Source organism: Eleutherodactylus coqui, chromosome 8, assembly GCF_035609145.1.
Source record: "Eleutherodactylus coqui strain aEleCoq1 chromosome 8, aEleCoq1.hap1, whole genome shotgun sequence".
Lineage (NCBI taxonomy): Eukaryota > Metazoa > Chordata > Amphibia > Anura > Eleutherodactylidae > Eleutherodactylus > Eleutherodactylus coqui.
Window position 1 is genome coordinate 81074628 of NC_089844.1, and position 24081 is coordinate 81098708.

At 44.0% G+C, this 24081-nt stretch overlaps 1 protein-coding gene across 2 annotated transcripts in view; it reads left to right on the top strand.

Annotated features, from left to right (window-relative positions):
- The window catches only part of TTC21B (tetratricopeptide repeat domain 21B), an 86651-nt gene extending 82813 nt beyond the window's left edge, over window positions 1-3838 (top strand). For both annotated transcript variants that reach the window (XM_066575922.1, XM_066575923.1), the window contains exons 28-29: window positions 515-582; window positions 3355-3838. In XM_066575922.1, coding sequence (XP_066432019.1) covers window positions 515-582; window positions 3355-3432 — 146 coding nt within the window. In that variant the 3' untranslated portion in view covers window positions 3433-3838. The remainder of the gene's footprint in view (window positions 1-514; window positions 583-3354) is intronic.
- The last annotated feature ends 20243 nt before the right edge of the window (window positions 3839-24081 follow it).

The window sequence follows — 24081 nt, forward strand, 5'->3', positions numbered from 1 at the left end:
GCATACACTGTAGTGGTCATATTTGTGATTTTATTTCCAAAGATCAGGTACTTGTTCCCCGTTACTTCTAGAACAACTCGCAGTTACAAAACTTAGGGTGCATTTACCTGAACGAGTTTCTCGCATTGTGAAACGCACAAAACTTGCACTGAAATAGAGCCCATTGTTTTCAATGGGCCTACTCACATGTGCGGTCCTCCTTTCTTTTTTTTCTTTCTCGCAAGAGAATATGCATCAAATTTTCATTTTCTGCAAATCCAACAGGTGAGAAATAAAATTGGATGTTCAGTGATGCAACACAATCGAAACCTCGCAATGCACTGACAGTGAACTGCACCGTTTCTCAGACCAGTTTCACTCTTGCCCCTTGTGAATGCACTTTCAAAAGGTTACGGATGCTTCTAAAACACAACTGGAATGGTCCTGTCTGGGAGCACCTGCTTGCAATGCGTATCTGACGCTGCATTCATGTGCTGTACTCGGATGATAAACATTGTATCACTTTTGTTTTTAGGTTATAAATTGGCTTTTAACTATCTGAAGGCAAAGAGATACGTAGATGCAATTGATGTTTGTCACAAGGTAAGATCATCTACAAGTATACATTTATACATAAAGTACTCGAACGACAGCTGTTTTGCAACCCTTGCCACTATTCATGCAGACCACCTGGCGGCAGCACTAGTCATGTGTCCGAAGTGGTCACTGAACCCCTACTATGTCGACCCAACTTAAAGAGGATCTGTCGCATCCTTTGATCAGGGGGGGCGGCTACATGTCTCTGGTTGCATCCCCGATGACTCCAAGGCCTTTTTCTTTTTGTTCTATAGCCCCCAGACTCTATTACATACGGAGTCCAGTAACCTTCCAGTGTCAATCAAACATGATGTAAGCCATTGGCACTGAGTGGTAAAGACTGAGCAGACAGAATACTAGTACTGTGCTTCCACTTTCTCCCCTCCCCTCTACCCCTTTCTTCCCTCCTTTTCTGCCCCCTCTCCCTGCCCCCCCCCCTCCAGGTTCCCACAAGTTCCTTTCGAGATTGTTTTGACAGAACTAATCATATGCTCCGTAGACCTCTCAGTATTTGCGCCAGTCTTTGGTTTAGCAACATAACTGGCTTTGTACTTATTTTAATATTGTGGGTTCAGGAGACAAATTTTAAAAAGATTAAAAATTTTGACTTTTTTGACCTTTTCGACCAATGGTGAGGGCTGACACAGCAACATGTACAGACTAGTGAGCCCCCAGTAAAGAGATAAATATTGAAAATCCCTGCTTGAATGTTCAATATTTTTTGTGATACAAAGTTCCAGATCTCGCCACTAGAGGGAGCTGTTATGCATAGAACACCTTTATCACAGTATGCAGTACACTCCAAAGCTCCCTCTAGTGGTGGCTGCAAATTATGAATTTTATCAATGACTCTGCGGTGGATTATTTATCAAAAAATGCTACCAGGGCTAGTATTAAGAAATCGGCATGTTGGGGATGAAAACTGTGATGATAAAGTGGGAGGTTCACCTTCAGGAGTGTAGTGGAGGATGCATCAGCATGTGAAGCACAAAAAAGAAGCCGGGTCAGCAAGAGAATATTGTGTCCATGCCAAAATTGGAAAAAGAATGAAAGCTAGAGATCCCGATCATTCCCCGGAGGAGTGGTACAGTATGAGATTGATGAATGTCTGGTAACTCCAAAATTTAACGACAGTGACCCAAACCTTTGTGAAAGTATTAAGGAGTGACCTGAGACAAGAATTTAGATTTCTGTTAGTTCTGTCTGTTCTGATACTACGCAGGCAATGCAAAAAGAAGAAGCGAGTCAGCAGCTTTGATATCACATCAAAGACATGGGACACCGCTCCTCTTAGCAGGTGGACAATAGTCACCACGCTTGCCAGGGATAATTTGTTTGATTGTTTTCATATCCAAAGAGACTTCATGCTAATTATTTTCTTTGTCTGCCCTTTATATTTCTTTTCTGCAATATCTAGTATATACATGTCTCAGCCTGATGTGGTGCGGTTTATCAAAACAACTCATGTTTATGTATTATGTAATAATGCCTCGCATTCACTCATCATCACCATAGCATCTACAGGTGGGCCACGGAAAAGTAGTCACCACACTCTCAGGTCACTTTCACACAGGTGACAAAATTGTGCTACAAATCGCATGTATGTGAAGCCCATGCATTCCTATGGGTTCCTTCACATTTGCGATGTTTTGTAGGCTGCTACATTGCGAGAAAAAAAAAAATCAAGAGAAAATATTCAGCATGCTGCAATTTACTGTTTTATAGCCCATGTTTTCCTATAGAGCCTCCCTTTCCTTTGCATCACATCACATTTTTTTCTATTTTACACCTAGGTGATTTTTTTTTTTTTAATTCAGCTATCTGGCACTGTCCACTCCAGTGCACGTCTTCTCCATAGGTCTCCAGCACTTGTCTGTAATCTTCTGCCAGCCCTTCCTGGTGACTGGGTTCAAAAACTCCGCCTCCAGGAAACGCTAGCTCTGATTTGTTCTCGAGCGCCATGGCTCAGCCAATCAGAGCTAGTACTTCCTGTAGGCGAGGATGTTGAACCTCCAATCCAGGAATCGCTGACAGAAGATTACAGACAAGTGTCAGGGACCTGTGGAGATGGCATGCACCAGAGCGGACAACGCCTGATAGGTGATGGATTGTATTGTGTTTTTTTGGTTTTTTTTGTAGATGGTTTATTTCTGGGCTTTTGTAGTAGGATTTTCTACTGTAAAAGTTGCACGACACGAAAACCGCGTTTTCGTATGATGCAACAGAAAGGAACACTGTATAGGGAAATATGGGCTACAAAACCTCACCAATCGTTGCAATATTCAGCAACCCGCAATTTTTTTTCTCACAATGTAGCAGCCTACAAAACGTCGCTAATGTGAAGGAACCCATTGGAGAGCACGGGCTTCACATACATGTGCTTTGTAGCACTGTCACTGCGTGAGAAAATTGCACGATTTTGTTGCCCGTGTGAAACTGACCTTATTCCTAATTCCACGCAATCATTTTCTTGAGCATGGGTATTTATCTTATATAGATTGCAGTCGTCTTCTGAGACAGACTTTCTCCTGGCTCCAGTATAGGTATTGCCATATACATTTACTATACAATTCCTTTAATCCATTCTGGATTATAGGAGTGATTTTAGAAAGGTGTATATGATGATTTTGGAACAGTAGGAAACTTGAAATTCTGTCCAACCAGGATGTTTGGACTATCAGATACCAGATTAAAGGAATATTGCTGTACGATTTCTTTATACAATTTGAACTTGGTAAAATTACATTTTTTAGTCACTTTGTTGCTTTTCTTCAACAGGTCTTAGAACTTCACCCAGCTTATCCAAAAATACGAAAAGACATTCTTGACAAATCCAGAGCTGCCTTGCGGACGTGATGCTTCATTAGGAAACTATTAAACTAGTCAAGACTGAACGGGGCTTATTAATGGCCAAAGAACAATCCGGTAATTCGCCACACTGTGTAAGCTGGAGATGGTACATTATTGCCATCGCCGGCTCTGATGCACTTGGCCTTTGTGGTCGCAGCTGTATCGGTGCTATATACTGCAGTTCTTCTCATCAGGTCAGAGCACAGTGCAGCGTACGGCTTCTTCTTCAGGCGCCTCGAGTTTCTGAATGGCCGTATTATCAGTGCAGGGTATTTACTACGGCCACATTCAGAAATGTACTTCTTCGTTTAGTAGATAAATGAGACTAGAAGTGAATGAGAAGAAAAAGAATAAAAGCCGTTACCTGCTGAAAAAAAGTCATGCAAAGAAAGTGGGTAAAGGCCTATTTACAAACGATCTGTGTCTCTGCGCTCCCATGCAATAGCACAGGAGCTAGCGGGGCTTACTCACGCACAGAGCGGCCAGCAGGGGTACGGGGCAGTGCAGGCGATTTTTCTCCTTTTGCTCCCCCACCCCCCTCCATTGAGATACACAGCGGCCGTTCGCTATTGAACAGCCATTGTTTAAACTGCACGATGAGCTTCATCGCTGATCTTTTATGCTGCATTAGCTTAATTGTATCAGGCACTAGTAGAAAGTATGTCATGGAGAGTACCCAATGTCATTCGGGCCAAAGGAGCCCACTAAGTAATAACATATGGAAATAAATACTACCTTTTGATTCTTACTAAGGTGTCCAATTACTTTTGTAGTGTACAGTATATGAGGAAACTAGATCCTGTAGGATATCAGCCACTATCTTTTTTTTTTTTTTTAACAAAACCATAGATCTGTGATGAGTCAGATGGGTAGCACTGTTAAAAAAAATGCATTTTAATAGCTGCATGTATACTTGAAGTCTCTGCATGTATTTAAAATGGTGTATATTCTTGTGTAATCCTTAAAGGGCAAATCCAGTCAAAAACATTTTTCTGATATAGATATGTCCACTCCTAACTTTCCTTAAACTTAGCGAAGGACTCCAATTTACCAGGACACAAATTTAATACAATATTGTGATGGGTTATCAAATCCCTTGACTGGCTGTAAGTCACATCACAACCACCGGGTGGCCACACACAGACAAATATAGCATAAACCTCTCCCTACAGAGTACCGTAAAGTCATGTATTTTCTTCAAAGTTATCTCACACATCAGCATATGCTCAGCCAAGAGAATAGATGAGGTAGGACAGAAGTGTCAATTGAACTGTTGTGGCAACTTGGGGGTATTGAGCCGCTTTCAGATGGGCAACAAAATCGTGCGATTTTCCTTTTTTTTTCTTGCGATGCGACTGCTACAGATCACATGTATGTAAAGCCCATGATTTCCAATGGGTTCCTTCACACTAGCGATGTTTTGTAGCCTGCTACATTGCGAGAAAAAAAAATTGTGGCATGCTGAATATTGACAAGATTTGCAATGTTCTGTAGCCCGTGTTTCCCTATGGGCCTTCTTTTGTGTTGCATCGCATGAAATCGTGGTTTTCATACAGTGCAATGCAACTTTAACAGTAGAAAGTCCTTTTTCCCCTAAAATAAGCCCTAGCTGCATTTAAAAAAAACAAAAAAAAAAGCGCTGTCCACATTTGTTTGCAGTCTTCAGCCGCTGCTTCTTGGTTAGGGGTTCATAAATTGCACTTCCTGGAGGCAGGATTTATGAACCCTCTAACCAGGAAGTAGCAGCTAAAGATTGCAAACAATTGCAGCGGAGCGGGCAGCGCCTGTTAAAGGGGTTGTCCCGCAAATTAAAGTAAAGCTAAACACTTCTGTATGGCCATATACATGCACTTTGTAATATACATCGTGCATGAAATATGTGCCATACAGAAGTTATATACTTACCTACAGGGGGTCCCCCCCCTGTGTTGGCATCCCCGTTGCCATGGCGCCGACCAAAGTCCTCTTCTCCTCGCTGGAACCGTCGCGCTTGCGCAGAAACAAATCTTCTCCAGGATGGTCCGTGCGCACGAGCTGCGTCCTGACTCCTCCCTCAGCCGTCCTCTTCTCGGTGAGGTGACTGGAATCGGCAGTGGAGTGCACACTACAGAAGAGCACCCACGGTGCAGTGTGGGAGAAGTCCAGCGGCGCCATCTTGGAGAGAAGATTTTTAAAAGTTGCTGAAAGGGGATCCAGGTAAGAGAATTTTTTTTTTTTAAAAGTAACACATGGCTACGGTATTCCCTTTGAGGAACTGGGGGACTGGGCAAAAAAATTTTTTAGGGTTTTGGCGCGGGACAACCCCTTTAAGTAATCTAATTTTTTTTTTTTTTAATGCAGCTAGGACTTTTTAGGGGGTAAGGCTTATATTTTAAGCCCCCCCCCAAAAAAAAAATCCTGGCAAAAGAGTGCTACGAAGCCGCGATATCGCCATGAGAAAACGCAGTGATATTGCATAAATTGCAGGAACACAGCTGTGATATCGCTGCAATTTTCTTGCGGTAATATCACTCAATGTGAAAGATGGCTTAAGCTCACGGGAATGCCATCTTTCCTCAACCTAGATGGGTGGTCATTAGAGATGAGCGAGCGTACTCGGAAAAGCACTACTCGCTCGAGTAATTTGCTTTATCCGAGTATCGCTGTGCTCGTTACTGAAGATTCGGGTGCTGCTGCGGCTGACAGGTGAGTCGCAGCGGGGAGCAGGGGAGAGCGGGCGGGAGAGAGGGAGAGAAAGATCTCCCCTCCGTTCCTCCCCGCTCTCCCCTGCAGCTCCCCGCTCCGTGCCGGCACCCGAATCTTTAGACCCGAGTACAGCGATACTCGGATAAAGCCAATTACTCGAGCGAGTAGTGCTTTTCCGAGTACGCTCGCTCATCTCTAGTGGTCATACCTCAGTAACCCACGTCCAGGCCAGAATTGTTCTAAAACACAAATCCATCTTTATTGTGGTACTTGAACAAACCGCTTACTAACAGACTTTATTTCCTCCCTGCCACATCTGTAAAGGTGTTTTCTCTAATTGACTAGCAGAATGACTGCTCTACCGCCCTCTGCAGGCCATCTGTGCTGCCACACCGCTCAGGTGAGAAAAAGCCTGCAAATTCCTGGGACTGTTATTCTGAAATGCTGTGGGGCTCCAGAGTTGCGTCAGTCCTGAGATTAGATGAACTAGTGAAGGGTCATGATATAATGACACAGCAGTCTGAAGTTGACCGTACAGATGAGCGAAAAACTGGAAGATGAGTGGATTGGCATTAAATAGAAAAACAAAACTGAAAAGTAAAAACTTTCTGTTTTTATACTGAACGATCGGCCCTTCAACCTTTTGTTCTATGATGGCTGATTGCTGGCCAAAAATCCAACAGAGCATACAAAACTTCAGAAAATGATCCGTCATTGATGAGTTGATTCTGCACAGCAATGACTGAATGATGCCAGATAATCAGCTGGAAGGGACATTTTAGGTGATTTTTGTCCAATGTGTTTTTGACCTGTAGATTTGTATGTCAGAATTTCAGGTACAGAAATCTGAGTAGTGACAGGGGTTCCGATCTACACGGCCCTTTCATTTTAGTGCTGAAGTCTGTCAAAGATCAGACTTGACAAGTTGCACATGTACAGATATGTCCACCGTTAACTGTTCTTTAAAGAGACTGTTGCCTACGTGTAGCTCTATAAGCTAACCTTTTGGGCTGAAAGTAGATGACCCATGGAGTCGAGGGATTTAAGTTTTATACTTACCTTCCCAGTCGCTCCCCTGGTGTGGAAACCACTGCTCGGTGCGGTGAGCAGCACTGCTAAGTAGTCCACCCGTCCTAAAACTAGAAAGAACAAACTACTTGGCAGCTTCGCTCAATGCATTCAGAGGTGGCTTCCAGGGCTGACAATTCGGGAACAGGGAAGGTAAGTTTTTCCCATGTCACTTTGTTTTTTCCATAAACAAACCATTACTCCTCTTTGCCATTTAACCCCTTGAGTGGCACGCCCGGAAAATTTCCGGGAGGAGCTCCACTGCTCATAGCAACATAGCCCGGAAGATTTCCGGGCTATGTATCACTATGGGAGCTGCAGAGCACACTGCCACAAGCTGTGGCAGTGTGCTCTGCCTGCACAGACCCACAGAGAACAAAGCAAGGGCTTTGAAAAACCAGCAGAAGATATTGCAGATATGTCGGCAATCTCCTGCTTTGTTTACAGGTTGCCATAGAGACCATCGGCTTGTCAGAAGCAAGCCGATGGTCTCTGTGGCAGGGAGAGCTGGTTGTTAGCTGTCAGAGGACAGCTAGGTACTAGCTCTTACAGCAGAGATCAGAGAAAACCTCCGATCTCTGCTGTGTTAACCCCTTACATGCTGCAGTCTATGTGACTGCAGCATGTAAAGGGCTGTCACTGCAGCATGTAAAGGGCTGTCACCATAGGACCCCCGGAATGTGATCAGGGGTCCTGATGGGTCCCTGTGGAAGTCCCCCAAAGGGACAAAAAAAAAAATAATTAAAAAATTGTAAAAAAAATAAAAACACTTGTCTCCCTTTACTTTGTAAAAAAATCAAAAATACAATCACACATGTGGTATCCATGCGTCGTAATGACCCAGAGAAGGAAGTTAATGCATTATTTAACCCCTTAATGACATGGCCCCTTTTTTCTTTTTTCCCCATTTCTTTTTTTCCTCCCCCCTGTTTAAAAAATCACAACTTGTCCCGCAAAAAACAAGCCCTCATATGGCCGTGTCAATGGAAAAAAGAAAAAGTTATGGCTCTTGAGACGCAACTGCAAAATTAGTTGAAATTCAATGATTAGACCATTTTAAAAAACCTGCCCTGGTGGGCACGACAGGGTGGTAGGAAACCCGCCACTCAAGGGGTTAACGCCTCAGATGCCACAGCCGTTGTTTCCCACGGCATCTAAATGGTTTTACGGGAAAAAATGTACATCTCTTTGAATATTAAAAAAATCAAAATAAAGTTACACAAAATTGATATCGCCACATTTGTAGCATCCTTTTTACCATAACATATTATTTATCCAGCATGGTACAAGGTAAAGTCCCCTGGTTCAAGCACCGAGTCATGACTGACTGTTTGCTAAGAAAATGTCACGATATGACATTACCCAGAATGTTTTTGCGGGGGGGGGGGGGGGGGGGGGGTTTGCCATTGCCTTCCCCAGTCATCTTTTTACCTCCACCATGCTGGGTACTCATTTTACCGAGCTCGGAAGGATGGAAGGCTGAATCAACCTTGAGCCGGCTACCTGTGGGGATTGAACCTGCAACCTTCAGGTTGGGAGCGAGAGCTTAGGATCGCATTTCTGCTGCCCTAACACTCTGCACCACACGGAGCTCGATGTATGATAAGTTCCTTAAACAAAAAAAAAAAAAACTAAAATAGAAAATAGTAGTGTTCTGCTCATCCAAATTCCCCCAAATGAAAATAAACCTAATCAGAAAGTCTTATATACTTCAAAATGGTACCAATAGAAACTACAAGTTGTCCCGCAAAAAACAAGCCCTTGTAGAGCTGTCAATGGATCTGGAATGTAGATTACAACAAAGGGCACCACAAAGTTATTCATATAAGGCAGTGCTACTACCCTCCAGGCTATACTGTTAATGGTCCATCTACTGGTAGAACAACACCGATGGGTAGCATATACTCTAGATGGCAACAATTGAGCAACGTTTCGGACAGAAGACTTTTTTTAAGACGTGTAGAAAGGTATCTTGGTAGTCCGAGCATAAGAGGTCTATGAACAACTGCAGGGCTGGGTGATGGCAGGATCAGGGACTAATTTGCCTCAGTCAATCCTAAGCAACTAAGGCCGCCTGCACACGAACCGGTCAGATTCCGCCGGTTTCATCTTTTTCTGTATTGTGGATAACCATGGACGTTCGCCGTCGGACATGTGCAATACAGTACAATGTTTATTTTTCCCGCGCCATCACTAGCCGATGATGTGGGTACCTGTGACCTATTCGCAATGTCAACTGCGGATGGTCCGCGGGCCGGACGGCTTCCATTGACTTCAATGGAAGACGTCTTTGTGGACACCACACAAAAGTAAGCATGCTGCGATATTTCCTCCACTCAGGCCCCATAGGGATAACAGTGTGACGCAGAAATGGCAGTGCGGACTAATTCAGTCCTGTGTGAAGGTTTCCTTAGGGGTTAATGCAATCTTGCGCTGCCCAGTGAAAAAATGTACACATTGTAAGTATGTATGTATATAAATATGCAGAGAGAATGCAGCTGAGCTGCAGTACCAGACACGGCCTGTATACAAGAGTGGTGCTATTCCTGAAAGAAAACAAGGCAAACCTATATATTTCTACTTTTCTAGAAAGCCTTTAAAAGTTTTTGCTACTCTAGGCCCTAACTCGTAATCCCACTGGCATAACACTGTGTAACATTGCATCAGAGTAGAGCAACAGACTGTGTTAGTGTGCAGCTAATATTACTTGGCCTGGTTCGCAGGCAATATCATTTTCCACACTCTCATTCCAAGCCAGCAGAATGTGTGGTCTGCAATTGTCAGATGTGATGTGTGTAGGAATCCAGTGTGTCCAGTAGAAGGAGCTCTAGCCTATTGTTTGCCCCCTCATTCACTGCCCGGTAAATCCCAGTCTGCCGTGTTCTACATCATGTGTGTTCATGAAAGAAAGTTACAACTTGCCTGACTACTTTTTACTTTATTTTAATATGTATATTAAAAACCTAATCTGGCATTTTGTGTCAGATGAAATATAACAAATTATTATTTTACTTAAGGGGATATCCATCTTTATAATGTTCCGGGATATTATAAGCGTTATTGTTGCATCGGACTTCAGTGAGCAGCTGGCTGCTCTTGCACTTCGCTGTAATACCCATAGACTTTAATGGAAAGGGCGCAATGTTCACCCACTAGGTGGGGGCCCTGTAGATATGCCATAAACACTTTAATTAAAGGGCTTTTCCCATTTCAAGGGATTGTCCTGGGTAAGAAAAACATGACAGTGCCGCTCTTGTCTATCGGATTATGTGTTGTATTGCAGCTTAGCTCCATTAAAGTGAATGGGAACTGAGCTGCAATACCAGGCACAACTCATGGACAAGGGTGGCGCTGTGCTTGGAAGAAAGCAGCCATGTTTTGTAAATGCTGCTCAACCACTTTAACGACATTGGAATAATAGGCAATCACAGTTGTTATAATTGGCACAACTGTACCCTCTATTCAGTCCCAAAAATAGCAAAGTGGGGGGTTAAAAAAGAAACCCATTAGTATAACTCCTATCCATCCTGTGGACTGAGAAGGATCATGTACTAATGTCTGACAATCCTATTCTTTACAAGGCCGATCATTGGGTGTGAACATTGGCGATCATCAGGCCGTGTACGAGGGCCAACGATTGGCTGATGAACAAGGAAACGCTTGCCAATTGGGTCATCGGCTCATTTATGCAAGCATGAAAATGTTCACTGTTTTGGCAGTTTGTCTCCATGTGAACAGGAAGAAGTACAGGTGTGTATGGGGGCGAGCAATCATTGTAACAGTCGTCCATACCCGTACTGGAGGTATTCTGCCCCACAAAGGGAATAAGCATTGACCTACATTGTAGGTATTGGCTAAAGCGCGCTTTTGGCCTTGGACAAACAAAGATGGCTGCACCGCTTCTCTGACCACCGGATGCCCACACTAGTCAGAGCACCATACTACTGATGTATACTAATGCACAACCAGTGTTGCTGCCATGAGCAGCATGTAGTGTCTCGGTGCATTAGTATACAGCAGTAGTCTATCCGGTATACAGCGAAGAGCAGCCATCGCTATTGGCACAGGACCAGAGTATGCCAGGTGATAAAGCTGACTGGGGAAGGCAATGGCAAACCACCCCACAAAACAGTCTGCCAAGAAAACATCACGATGTGACGTCACCCGAGGAGTCACATGACTTTACCATCTTAGAATGTAACTGATGCGGATTTCCACTGTCATTCTGCCGCACTTATCAAGAATTGTTTATTCGTATTACTGTGTGACCTGATACCCACCCTGTCTATATATAATTTTTTCACACACTTTCTACTTATGTGCATACATGGTGCTGGGCAGCCGCCTCGTCCATATTGGGAGGATGTCATCAGTAACTGGCACCTGTGCTCCTCCTATTGTAGGTCGACTGTCTGCATGCTGAGGGATATGGTGCATTATCTGCACCCCCTATGTTACATAATAGGACACAAAACAAAATGGCCAAATACTTAGTATCTGCTTAGGGCTCCTGCCCAAGGACAGATATTTGCTGCCGAATCCGTGGCAGGCATCCACACCGCAGATCCATAGCGAATAGTGCCCATAGCATGCTATGGGAAATTGATTCTTCCTGCACACTTGCGGATACCAATTGCAGTTTCCGCAAGCAGAGGAAAAATAGCGTGCTCCATTTTTGTCGCAGATACCTGCATGGACTACTTCCATTGGAGTCAATAGAAGACGTCCGATCCATTGCCCTTCCGCAATGAATTGCAGAAAGGGCATGGATAAGCAGTAGTTAAAAAAAAAAAAACTGTACTGTGCATGTCAAACAGCGAGCCGTGCGGACCATCGGCAGTACAGAAGGAAATAAAAGTAACCATATAAGTGGAATGGTGGGTGGGTGGGGGGATTATTTAGAGAGGTGTATCTTAGAATGTAGTGTAACTGATGCGGATTTTCCACCGTCATTCTGCTGCATTTATGACGGGCATGATGGTGGCCTAAAGGAGTTTCCCGGATTAGAATAAAGGTTGTGCTTTTTTTTTTTTTTTTTTTTAATTCCTCAGAAGTGTACTGTGTCTGGTATTGCAGCTCAGCCACACTCAAATAAAAGGGGACTTGAGCTGCAATACCAGACACGGCCTACAGACAGACGTCTTGTTTTCTAAACCTGTACAACCCTTTAACAAGTGCTTGTTACCCAGTCAGTATCTGTCATTTTCCAGTATCGCTAACTAACTATTGCCGTAGACTTTTGAGACCTCAAACCATTGCAGTCAACCGTGCTGATGGTGATCAATGAGTGGAACAGGTTACCACGGGAGGTGGTGAGTTCTCCTTCAATGGAAGTTTTCAAACAAAGGCTGGACAAATATCTGTCTGGGATGATTTAGTGATCCTGCACTGAGCAGGGGGTTGGACCCGATGACCCAGGAGGTGCCTTCTAACTCTACCATTCTAGGATTCTATACTGAATATGATGAAGGCACTTGAACAAGTTGTGGCATCTGAAATCGCTCTGTAACTTATAGACACAAGTTCCTGATCAAACCCACTCTCTATCTGGTGTGTCGGTCAGAATGTTGAGTGTTGCAATGACCTAGGGATTGATCTTGCTGAGCTTGTAGCTTTTGCAGACCTGATGCACAACCGGCACTCGAGCAGTTACCGGAAGGTTACTCATCCCTAGTAAAGTGGTTCTAATAAACCTCTGGGAACTAAGCCAAGTAGGATGCGGATTCATTTCATATTATTTTATTACATTACGCTGGGCACGATGCCAGGACTACAATGTACACTGAGAGGTAGAGACTCTTCAGTGCCTCAAGGTCAAGTGTATTCATTAGCTTGGAATACACAAGTACCAAAATCTATATGTCCATAAGTAACAGAGGACACGGGGTCTCGTTGAGACATTCGACTCTACTTATTGTGTTCTCTGCTGGCTTGTTTTTTTGCCCCTTTTGTAAATTGATGTTTATGAGCACAGATGACCCAGGAGGATTAATGACCCCTCCTTTTAGGCTTCTTAATGAAGCACATGGGACTCAACAAGACATTGGCCTTGCTCCTTTATTTGGTTGTTAAGGCTTGTGGTTTATAATGAATTTTAGCTTGGCCAAGAAACGAGGTCCGTTAAACTGGAACTATAGGAAGATATTTAGTCAATAGAAACAGTCTGTCTTTGTAGTAGGAGCTTTAGCATTTGATGGATGGATCAGCTATATGATGTAGAGCCACATAACACATACTAGGTACCAGCTGTAATGATGTGAATAGTGGGGAAAAGGGCATGAACGCTATATTTTCTCCTTAGGGAGAGCACCTAGAAGGTGAGTGAGTGAGGAGACTTCTAAGGCCATTCATGCTCCTCTGGGTAATATGCAAATAAGGGAGATTGAATAATACCTTCACAGCGCCACCCATTGTTCCTAACCCATGTCTCAGGCCTTTCGCTACCAAAGCCAGAAACCTACCGCACACTCATAAGGGACAAACACCCTGAAACAGCTTTCTGTGTATGGATTCTGGCTTGGCTTTCAATTCCCAGTCATTGTTACAAGGCTTGTATAAAGAGTTGCAGGAATGCTGCCTTCCAATAGGTGGCGCTGCAGAAGTGGTATTGCATAGTTGAAAATACAGATGGTCGGCTTCACATAGGTGATAAAATCACATGAGATTTGTGCACTGCGAGGCACACAAATATGAACCCCATTCTTTTGAATGGGGCCATACACATGAGCGATATTTTCCCACATTGGCACCGCGATGCTATGCGGAAAAACAAATTGCGGCATGTTCTATCTTGTGCGCACTCTCGCACCGCACCGGCCTTTGTTTTCAACTCTTCCATGAAAACACCTCGCATCCCTTGGGATTTCACATGGTGGGCAGCGCGATATGAGGACAGGATTCCCAGTTCGATATCGGGCTCGCCCATGTGAAGTTAGCCTGTTTGTTTTTTTTTTTAATGCACTAATCTGTTAATCACTTTAAACGGGATTTCCACAGAGATTATATGGACCTTAGATAATAAGCGGGTCTCCTGCCCAGTCCCCACTATATTAGTTTCATTTGAGAGCTGCTGCAGCTTGGTTGCATTAGGAAGCAGGTCGTCATTACTCCCTTTAATTTAATTCATATGCCCTCCTGCAAAATATTCAGCCCCGAACTCCGTACTACTAAGGTGCAGAATTAGAAAATAACAGCATTGAGCTGGCAATACCGCATCAAAATGCAAGGTTAGCAATTCAACCCTCTTTTTATTTATTTAGTTATTTTTTGTTTCCCTTTCACACTTTCAAAAATAACTAACTTGTTTTTCCATCAACATGGCTGTCTGAGGTCTGGATGTATTTTTGGTGGTACTATTTGATCTACCATATAACGTACTGTAAATTTTTTATAATTTCTGACTGGGGTGAAATGGAAAAGAATGCAATTCTGTCATCTTGGAATATTGTTTTTAGAGTCTGTACACTGACACAACTTTTATTTTCTGGGTCAGTAAGATGATGACAAAATGAAATGTTTTTTTTCTTTTTCATTTTGCTCGACTACTTGAAAAAAATTTTTTGAAGAAAAATTCTGTTGGCATCTTCTAACCACTACATATAGCACTTTTTATCTTTCCATCAGTGGGGCTGTGTGATCTTCTTTTTTCTTTCTTTTTTTTGTGGGACGACCTGTGGCCTGTATTGGTAACATTTTGGATTTTATGCGACTTTTTGATCACTTTTTATTCTTTTTTTTTTCTGTCAGCTTGGGTACTTGATGTTGCGATTAATGATGGTACTTCCACCAGCATTGTAATAAGAAAGGCCACAGGCCCATCTTAATGGGCTTAAAAACATGTCTGCCCTTCAAAAGGCCATGACAACCAAACAGCGCCTCCCAATTTCATCAGCGGAGGGGGTGCTAGGGATATTTCAAGATCCCCAAACTCAAATCGGAACATTTTAAATGCCACTGTCAAAATTCGCAGCGGCATTTAAAGGATTAACAGCTGCGATCAGCATGAATGCTGATTGCAGCTCTTGTGAGCGGAAAGACTGCTGGTACCTACCGTATATGGAATAGGCTTAACTCCAGTGGCAGAGCCCTATGGAGCAAACCCCGGAGGGCGTACATGTATGTCCTTTAGCGTCAAGGGGTTAAAGGAGGAATATTTGAAGAATTACTCTGGGTAGCTGAAAGTTTGGTTAGCTGTCGAGCCATGGGCAAAATTTATTGTTGACCTTGGAGCTGCTTGAGTCTGAGCAGGGCCAATTTAAAGGGGTCGTCCCATGAAAAGAATAACTATCTGAACACTTGGGGTCTACCTGCTGGGACCCCACTGATCATGAGTATGGGTGTCCTGAGTTTCCCCAAATGGAATAGAGTAGTGGTCATGTATACCTTCTACCGCTTGTATTCAACTATCTCCGGCAGTCACATTGAGATTACTAGTGTGGTAGTGGGCATGTGTGACCTTCACTTTATTCACTTGAGGACCTCCACCAATTAGATGGCTATCTGTGGACAAGATATAAGTTGTTGTGGTGGGACAACCCCTTTAATTCAGTGGGGTTGCATATCCCACCTCTGGGATCTTGACGCTACCTGACCCCCTGTCATAGCCACTTATATGGAAGGGGACTAATTGCCATTCTAAAACACATTTGTTATTTATACATCTTACGATGAGGGCTGGTTCTGCCTTCCACCATTGGCAACTTACAACATGGCTGCCTAGTTGTGTGCAGTTGGCACAGGACCTCATTTATCAAAACTGTTGAACAGGAAAAACAACTTTCTTGTCCACAGCGACCAATTGGGGCCGAGCTTTCATCTTGAACATTGCAGTAGATGCATGAAAGCTGCACTGCGATTGGTTCCAATGGACAACAATGATTCTCTCTTTATCTGCCTGCTTATCAAATGGGTAGAAGTAATCAATTTAATGGTTGATTCCAGTCGCACAATTGTAACCGTTTTTACTCAGAAATTATTTAGTGGGAGCTTCCATTAAAATATTAAATGCTGGCTGCCATGACAACCACTGATATTTTTTTTTCCCTTTTGAATTTGAACTCTGTGGGCAGATTAATGAAGCTGATGGTGTTGAATCCAATGGATAAAGCAATATTAACATATGCTAATGCTCCTCTCATCTGTAGAGACACAGGACGAGCCCAAAATAAACCCCTCATTCTAATTAACATGGGAGAAAGTTCAAACTATCTTCTAGTAATAACCATGGAAAGAGGATCTTTCTAGGGTTTTAAATGTATTTTAGGGTGTGTTCACACATTGTGAGAAATGTGGAATATCTGCAGCGAACCTACAGCAAGTCTGCAGGCTAGAGTTACGGTAAAGTTAGGCTATATTCACACAGCCGGGAATCTCATGAGAGTTTATTGCGTTGCAAGGACTGCAATTTCACAGAAACAATGCGAGGCGTTTTTGAATGAAAAACGCCTCTCATTGCTGTAAAAAACGCATGTTGTCAAGCGCAATATCGGGCCGAGAAATATCGCGTTTGCCCAGGTACTAGAGCTTACATGCCCGCCCGTATCACATCTTGTATCCAAGGTAGAGGTAGTACAACAGGGTACTAGAGCCTCCATGCCCGCCTGTATCACATCTTGTATCCAATCTAGAGGCGGTACAACAGGGTACTAGAGTCTCCATGCCCGCCTGTATCACATCTTGTATCCAATCTAGAGGCGGTACAACAGGGTACTAGAGCCTTAATGCCCGCCTGTATCACATCTTGTATCCAAGCTAGAGGCAGTCCAGCAGGGTACTGGAGCCTCCATGCCCACCTGTATGACATCTTGTATCCAAGTTAGAGGCGGTACAACAGGGTACTAGAGCTTACATGCCCACCCGTATCACATCTTGTTTCCAAGCTAAAGGCGGTACAACGGTACTAGAGCCTCCATGCCCATCTGTGTTACATCTTGTATCCAAGCTAGAGGTGGTACAAAAGGGTACTAGAGCCTCCCTTCAAGTGTTCAGTTTTCTGCAAAAAATGATCCTTTTGTCTGATATTGTAATCCCTTATCAACATTACAATCACACATAAAAAGTTTCATTTCTTTCTGGCAACTCCTCCTTCGCTGGATGCGAGATTTGTGTGTCCAGGATGCTGCTGCCATTACTGCCACCGGTTGGTGACCAGTTTGAGTACTATGACAGGGGAATTTAACTGGAAAAGTCCATACCTGCTTTTGAGGAGTTTTTCCGAATTATTCCTTACATATAGTTTTGGGTCCCCCATATCCAAAAGTATATAAAAGACTTTTTACCCCATCTAGCCAACACCAAACCAATTACGGTTTTCTCCTCTCTTCACTTATGCTGCCTGTATAATCTCTGAACCTGACACTCGGTCTTTGGGTACTTTCTCCCCTCTAATACAACTTTGCTTGTTCTGCTACTTTTGCCCCCCTCCTAGCTGGTATCTCTGAAGGCCGTCTTACATGGGCAGATCGGCCAATGAAGAGTTTTATGACTGCTCATTCCTGACTGCAGCCTTTTATGTCAAAGGTAGCCTGCTACCACACTCTTCCGAAAGCGTTCCCATAAAATCCAATAAGAAATTAGAGCTGTGCTGATGTTTTGGTTGCCCATAGCAACCAATCAATTTGCTTTTAGACAGTTTTCATAAGACTGTTGTGCCAAAATACTTTTCTGTGGCCGACCCAGTAGAAGTGCTAATTGGTGCTCTGGGAAAGTTGAGACATTTGTAAGCTCCACTCAAAAACTGCCAAATATTCCTATAGAAAAACTGGCGTTCTGGTGGGTATGCAACTGCAAATAAAACTTAAAAGCTTCTCCGGGGACTTATAGAATTTTAATTTTTTTAAAATATTTTTTAAATGGTACATTTTTTTTACAGAAATTGGTATTTTTGCAAAAATTTGTGACTTTCCCATTTTTTTGAGCCTGCCCTGCCACTTTTTTGAAAAGTCAGTGGGGCTTGTTGGGAAGGGACATTCTTGCCCCAGACTGACGAATTTTTGATTCATACCAAAAACTGGTAGGTCGCACCTGACGTACATATCTGAGAAGGTGCTTGGAGGAGTCTAATCATGTACTAAGCGCACCGCATGTCCCGGGGAAAATCATATGAAGGCTGGCGTCACACGAATGTATACATACTTGCTTGCACATGGGCACTGCGCGTTTGTGGAACAAACAGTTTTTCGTGCTTGCATCAACTTATTTTACTGTACTCTTTCACACATTTCCTAGAGTATTTTGCACACACTTGTGCACCCCCATTGACTCGCGCCAATTGGGATGGAATGACGTTGCTTGTTTGACCCTCATTATCTCTGTTGGTTGCTTCCGAATGTATTTGGTGAGGGGAGGTGGGAAGGCAAGCTCCCTTTAAAATCCCTCAGATTGACCCATCTATCTCTAGGGGCCCCATAACAGCCACACGTGCTGCCTCTTTGGTACATATGACCTCACCGCCCGCCACGTGTAGGGTTAGAGAGTTGTATGAGTACAGATGGAAATCTGCATGTAAATCAAAGATGATGATTTTGTTGGCTCCTCTATGCGTTGTTTTTTTGAGCCATTCATTCTCCATGCGGCTTCTTTCCCCGCTGACCTCCTGAATACAGAACGTTCCCGAGGAGGAGTCGGGTAATTGTGAGTGGGTCAGCTTTGTTAATCTCCGAGGACTTCAGTCTATGGTGCCTTGTTGCCTAGCAACCCACCTACCCGTCTTCACATTGACTGAGCAAAGGGAACGGCGCAGATTCCTCTCTCCCGTTCATTCATTTATTCAGGCTGGTAGTTGAAACTGAAGTGCAGCGTCTCCATGGAAACAGAATGCAGGTGTGATCCGCTCTAGAACTTCCTATTTTATGCCGTCTGCCCAGGATCATTGTGTGTACTCAGGTGCTAGCGGATTACCTGGCAGATCGGGAGGCACCATTTTTGGCTTTTTTTTTTAACGAAAACAAAAATGTAGGAGTCTGTTTTCAGATTTCTGTTAAAAAAAATTTAAAAAATGATGCAATTTATTTTATTTTATTTTTTTTACGCTCTGTGGTTATTTTCCACTAAATTATTAAGATAAATTCTCTCTGTTGAAAAACAAAATCGCTTTTGGCCGCCGTGTCACCTTCTACGGGAAAAGTATTGCAGAGTCCTGAATAACCACCTAGTTGTGACGCGGTTTAGGCACTGTGAATGGACCTCATTGATTTTAATGGGTTTGGTCATTTGTGTGTTTCGCGCCACACATTTTGGTTGCTGCAGCATGCCCTATTTTCATGCATATTATGCACAAATTAGTCCATATTAAACTTAATTGGCTATTAAAATCAAGAGCGTGCGTGGTTTTTTTTGCACACATAATCCATGCATATGGATTCAGACTTGGCTTTCACTTCCCAGTCATTGTTACGAGGCTTGTATAAAGAATCTAACATTGACTTGCAGGAATACTGTCTTCCAATAGGTGGCGCTGAAGATGTATTATTCCATCTCCCTTATTTGCATATTACCCAGAGGAGCATGAATGGCCTTACAAGTCTCCTCACTCACCTTCTAGAGGCTCTCCCTAAGGAGAAAAAATAGCATTCCTGACTTGTACCAATATCATGCTTGTAAAATGGTATATTGCTAACATGAAATTTTCACGCATCGCACTCGCGTGAAATCTGCATGTACATACGAGTGCAAGGGGATTCTTTTCTCATCCATCAGCAACAATGGGAGAGATTTTTGCAGAATCACAGAAAAATAGAACACGCTGTGAGAGAAAAATCACACAAGCACATAGACCCATTGAGAACAACTGGGTATGTTTCAGTGAAAAATTTGTGCGTCTTGCTCCTGTGCTGGCACTGCCAACTTGGTGTTACCTTTCCTCTTGTCAAAAGGGTGTCGCCCTACACAGTCTGATGGTGTCTGGTTAGTACTGGGAATGCAAGTGGGGGTAGGATAACACACACAATGGACAGTGGGAATGAATGAACCTATTCCCCTTTAAGAGGTATTAGGGAAACAGTGCCACATCTGTCAACAGGTTGTGCATGGTATTGCAGCTTATCCCCATTCATTTCAATGGAGTAGAAATGCAACACCAGACGACTCATGTTTTTTTAAGGGCTCCTTCACACTGGGGATTAAATTGTGCGATGCGAGAGCAAGTGAAAACGCAGAATTATGAAACCAATGATTTTCAATTGTTTTGTTCACATTTTGTGATGTAGAGTGAAAAAAAATCGCAGCATGTGTTTTTTTTTTTTCATAATCTGCCATGTTTCTCTATGGAGCCTCTTTTTTTTTATCACATTGCAAAGCATTTTTTTATCTTTTCGTGAAAAAAAACGCGCTAGAAAATCGCAAGTGGCAGTGAGAAAAAGCAGCGCTGATGCTCACAAATCATGGGGGAAAAGTTGCAATTTTGCCTCAATTTACTGGCGGCAATATCACAATCGCTAGTGTGTAGGAGTCCTAAGGGTGGTTTCACGCGGTCGAAAAAATTGTGATTTTAGCATGATGCGAGAGTCAATAAAAAAGCGGATTATGAAACCAAGGGTTTTTAATGTTTCCTTCCCATTTGTGATGTTTATACTCATGCCGGGGCGTAACTATGGATGATGCAGGAGATGCGGTTGCACCCGGGCCCAGGAGCCTTAGGAGGCCCATAAGGCCTCTCTTCTCCATATAGGGAGCCCAGTACTATGAATAAAGCATTATAGTTGGGGGCCCCGTTCCAGGTTTTGCATTGGGGCCCAGGAGCTTCAAGTTACGCCTCTGACTCATGCAGTGTTGAGAGAACAAAAAATTGCGGCATGCTGTATCGGTCTGCGATATGCATTTTTTGTTGTTTTTTTTTCCATCTCCCATGTTTCCCTATGGAGCCTCCTTTTTATCGCATTGCAACAATCTTGCGTTGTGATGCGATTTTCACATTAGAAAGTCCTATTGACTTCTGTGACCAGAAATCACGCATTTTAATCACGTGATTTTATCGCAGGCAGCAGCGATGTGATGTAAGATTATTCTACAAAAAAATCATTGCTGATGCCAAAAATCACGGGAACAAAGACGCGATTTTCTAGCGGCAAAATCGCAATCGCCTGTTTGAAACTTGCCTAAGGCCCACGTCACACGACTGCAGCATTTTTCACAGGCAATATGCAGTGAATAGAAGGCCTTGATCTCGATGGGTTTATTCACACGAGTATTTTGCGTGCGCATTTCAGTCGCACAAAAAATACGCTGCATGCTCTATTTTCCTGCGCATTTGGGCAGGAATATGGCACATATTGAACTAATTAACTTAATTGCCATCTCAATGAATAGGAGCGCGGCTGCATGTGGTTTTTTTTTTGTACGTGAAAATGCGCAGGATTTGCAAGTGCACGGTAAAAGACGCAAATACGCAACGTCCATTGCGCAAATACGTAGTATAACTGCAATTACACGTGTGACACCGGCCTAATTCTGTACAAGTCCCATAGTGACCGCCAATACGCCTTTTTACGGCAGTCACTAATGGGCCTTATACCGATATATTCGCTTTTTCTTGAAGCATCAGCCATCGGCACAAGATTAGCATTCTATTCTATAGCCTGTTGCCCCATTACAAGAAATAATTAAGGACGTGTAGTTTCGGTGCCACGCGGGTGCAGGTTTCCTCTTCTGTTACGTGGATCCAGAAGCAGGTGACTCTTCTGCCAAGTGTCAGCGCCTCCTAGCGCACACAGAGCCTCCTCCGACCCCGCTGGTCTGCCCTGCATTATTAGGTACAGCTCACTGTACAGAAGCGATCCGTGGATGGGGCTGCCCTCTCCAATACTGTAAGTAGACCACTTCCTATTCACTTTGTTACTTCGACTGCGCCATTTTTCTCCCGGTAACTCTTCCTACGCAGCAGCGGACGGCGAGCTCTGAGGTTGGTGCAAAATGACAACTACCAGCGTTCTAAGGGGCCTTTCGCGTGGGGCAGAATTGTCTGCATGACGCAGCGCAGATGTGGATATGGCAACTTTGTAGGGTTTTTAACTACGCAATGCGTTCTGTGGGATGTCTTGCGTAACTTTATTCGTGTTTTTTTTTCTGCAGGCTTTAATTGGGGAATTCCATCTCCTGTACGTTAGAAATCCGCAACAATTCCACAAGACGCCCTTAATTCTACAGCAGAAAGCTTTTCCCACAGGTTGCTGACCACAGCAGGGCTTGTCTTCTTGTAAGGCCTCCTTCACAAGGGCGACAGTCGCGCTGCGACAATGCTACAAATCGCATGTATATGAAGCCCATGCTTTTCTATTGGTTCCTTCACACATGGGATGTTTTGTAGTATGCGACAACCCGACACAAAAACCTTGTGGGTCCGGTGATATGCCCTCAACTCGCAAGGTTTTGTAGCCCATGTTTCCCTATGGAGTCTTCCTCTCTGTTGCATCACACGAAAACGTGATTTTCGTGCGATGCAACTACTGTCAAAGCCTAATCTAAGCCCTAGCTGCAGGGAAACATAAAAAAACACATCACCTAGACGCGCTAAGAGACACAGCTTCTTCTTGGTCCCCGGCACGGTTTCTGTTCATCTCTTCTGGCTGGGGATTGAAAAATCTCTGCCCCCTGGAAGAGCTGGCTGGGGACTGAGAAGGAGCTGGCGGCGGAACCCCCGGACAGCGCTTCTAGGAGAGGATTCTTTTTTCTGCAGCTGTCACATATTTTCGGGAAAGGGCTTATATTTTAAGCCCCCCCCCCCCTCCCTGAAAATCCTCGCATGTGGTGCTACAAAATCACGGTATTAGCACGAGAAGCCACAGCAATATCACACTAACCAGTGATGCGATATCACTGCAATGCCGTGTCGCCCGTGTGAAGGAGGCCTAAGTTACTGCATATGTCAGTGAAAAGAAACTTGTAAATAAGGGAGATGGAACAATGCCTCTGCAGCGCCACCTATTGGATAGCAGCATTCCTGCAAGTCAATGCTTGACCCTTTATACAGGTCTACAGAGCAATGATTGGGAATTGAAAACCAAGCCAGAATCCATACACAGACAGCTGTTTTGGGGGGTTTAGCCCTCATCAGTGTGCAGTGGGATCTTGGCTTGGCTGGTGATTGGCCTGTGATGTGTATCGGGAGGAGTAACATCTTCTTAGGGAGAGCGCCAAGAAGGTGAATGAGGAGACTTATATGGCCATTCATGCTCCTCTGGGAAATATATGCAAATAAGCGAGATGGAACAATACCGCTGCAGCGCCACCTATTAGATGGCAGCATTGCTTCAAATCAATGCTTGACCCTTTAGGCCTCATGCACACAGAGCAAGTTGAGCAGCAGATTCCGCATTTGTCAGCAGGTGCGGGCGACCCGCTGTTCAATGTCCCCATTGACGTGTGTGGAGATTCCTCTCTCCATGCACACAAGCGGATTTTAGTAGAGGCTGCTACGGCCGTAACCTTCAGGTCGTGAGCGAGAGCTTACGGCTGCATTTCTGCTGCCTTAAAGGGGTTGTCTCGCGGCAAACATCAAAATTTTACATTAGCCCATTCGCCCTGTCACCCCCCCTGGCATAAAATAGCATTTTAAAGCGCTTTTTAAACCGCTTGCTACTCACCGATGTGATGAAAGATGAACTTATAAAATTCTTCTCCCAAGATGGCCGCCGGTCCTTTCCCAGGGATGCACTGCGGTTTTCTCCCATGGTGCACCGCGGGTCTTCTCCCATGGTGCACCATGGGCTCTGTGCGTTCCATTGCCGATTCCAGCCTCCTGATTGGCTGGAATCGGCACACGTGACAGGGCGGAGCTACGCGATGACGCGTAGAAGGGGGCGGAGCCAGAACGCCGATCGTGCCCGGACCGTCCAGAAGGTAGAAGACCCTTCTGCGCAAGCGTGTCTAAAAAAGCAAGAAGACCCCGAAATTAGACGGAGCCATGGA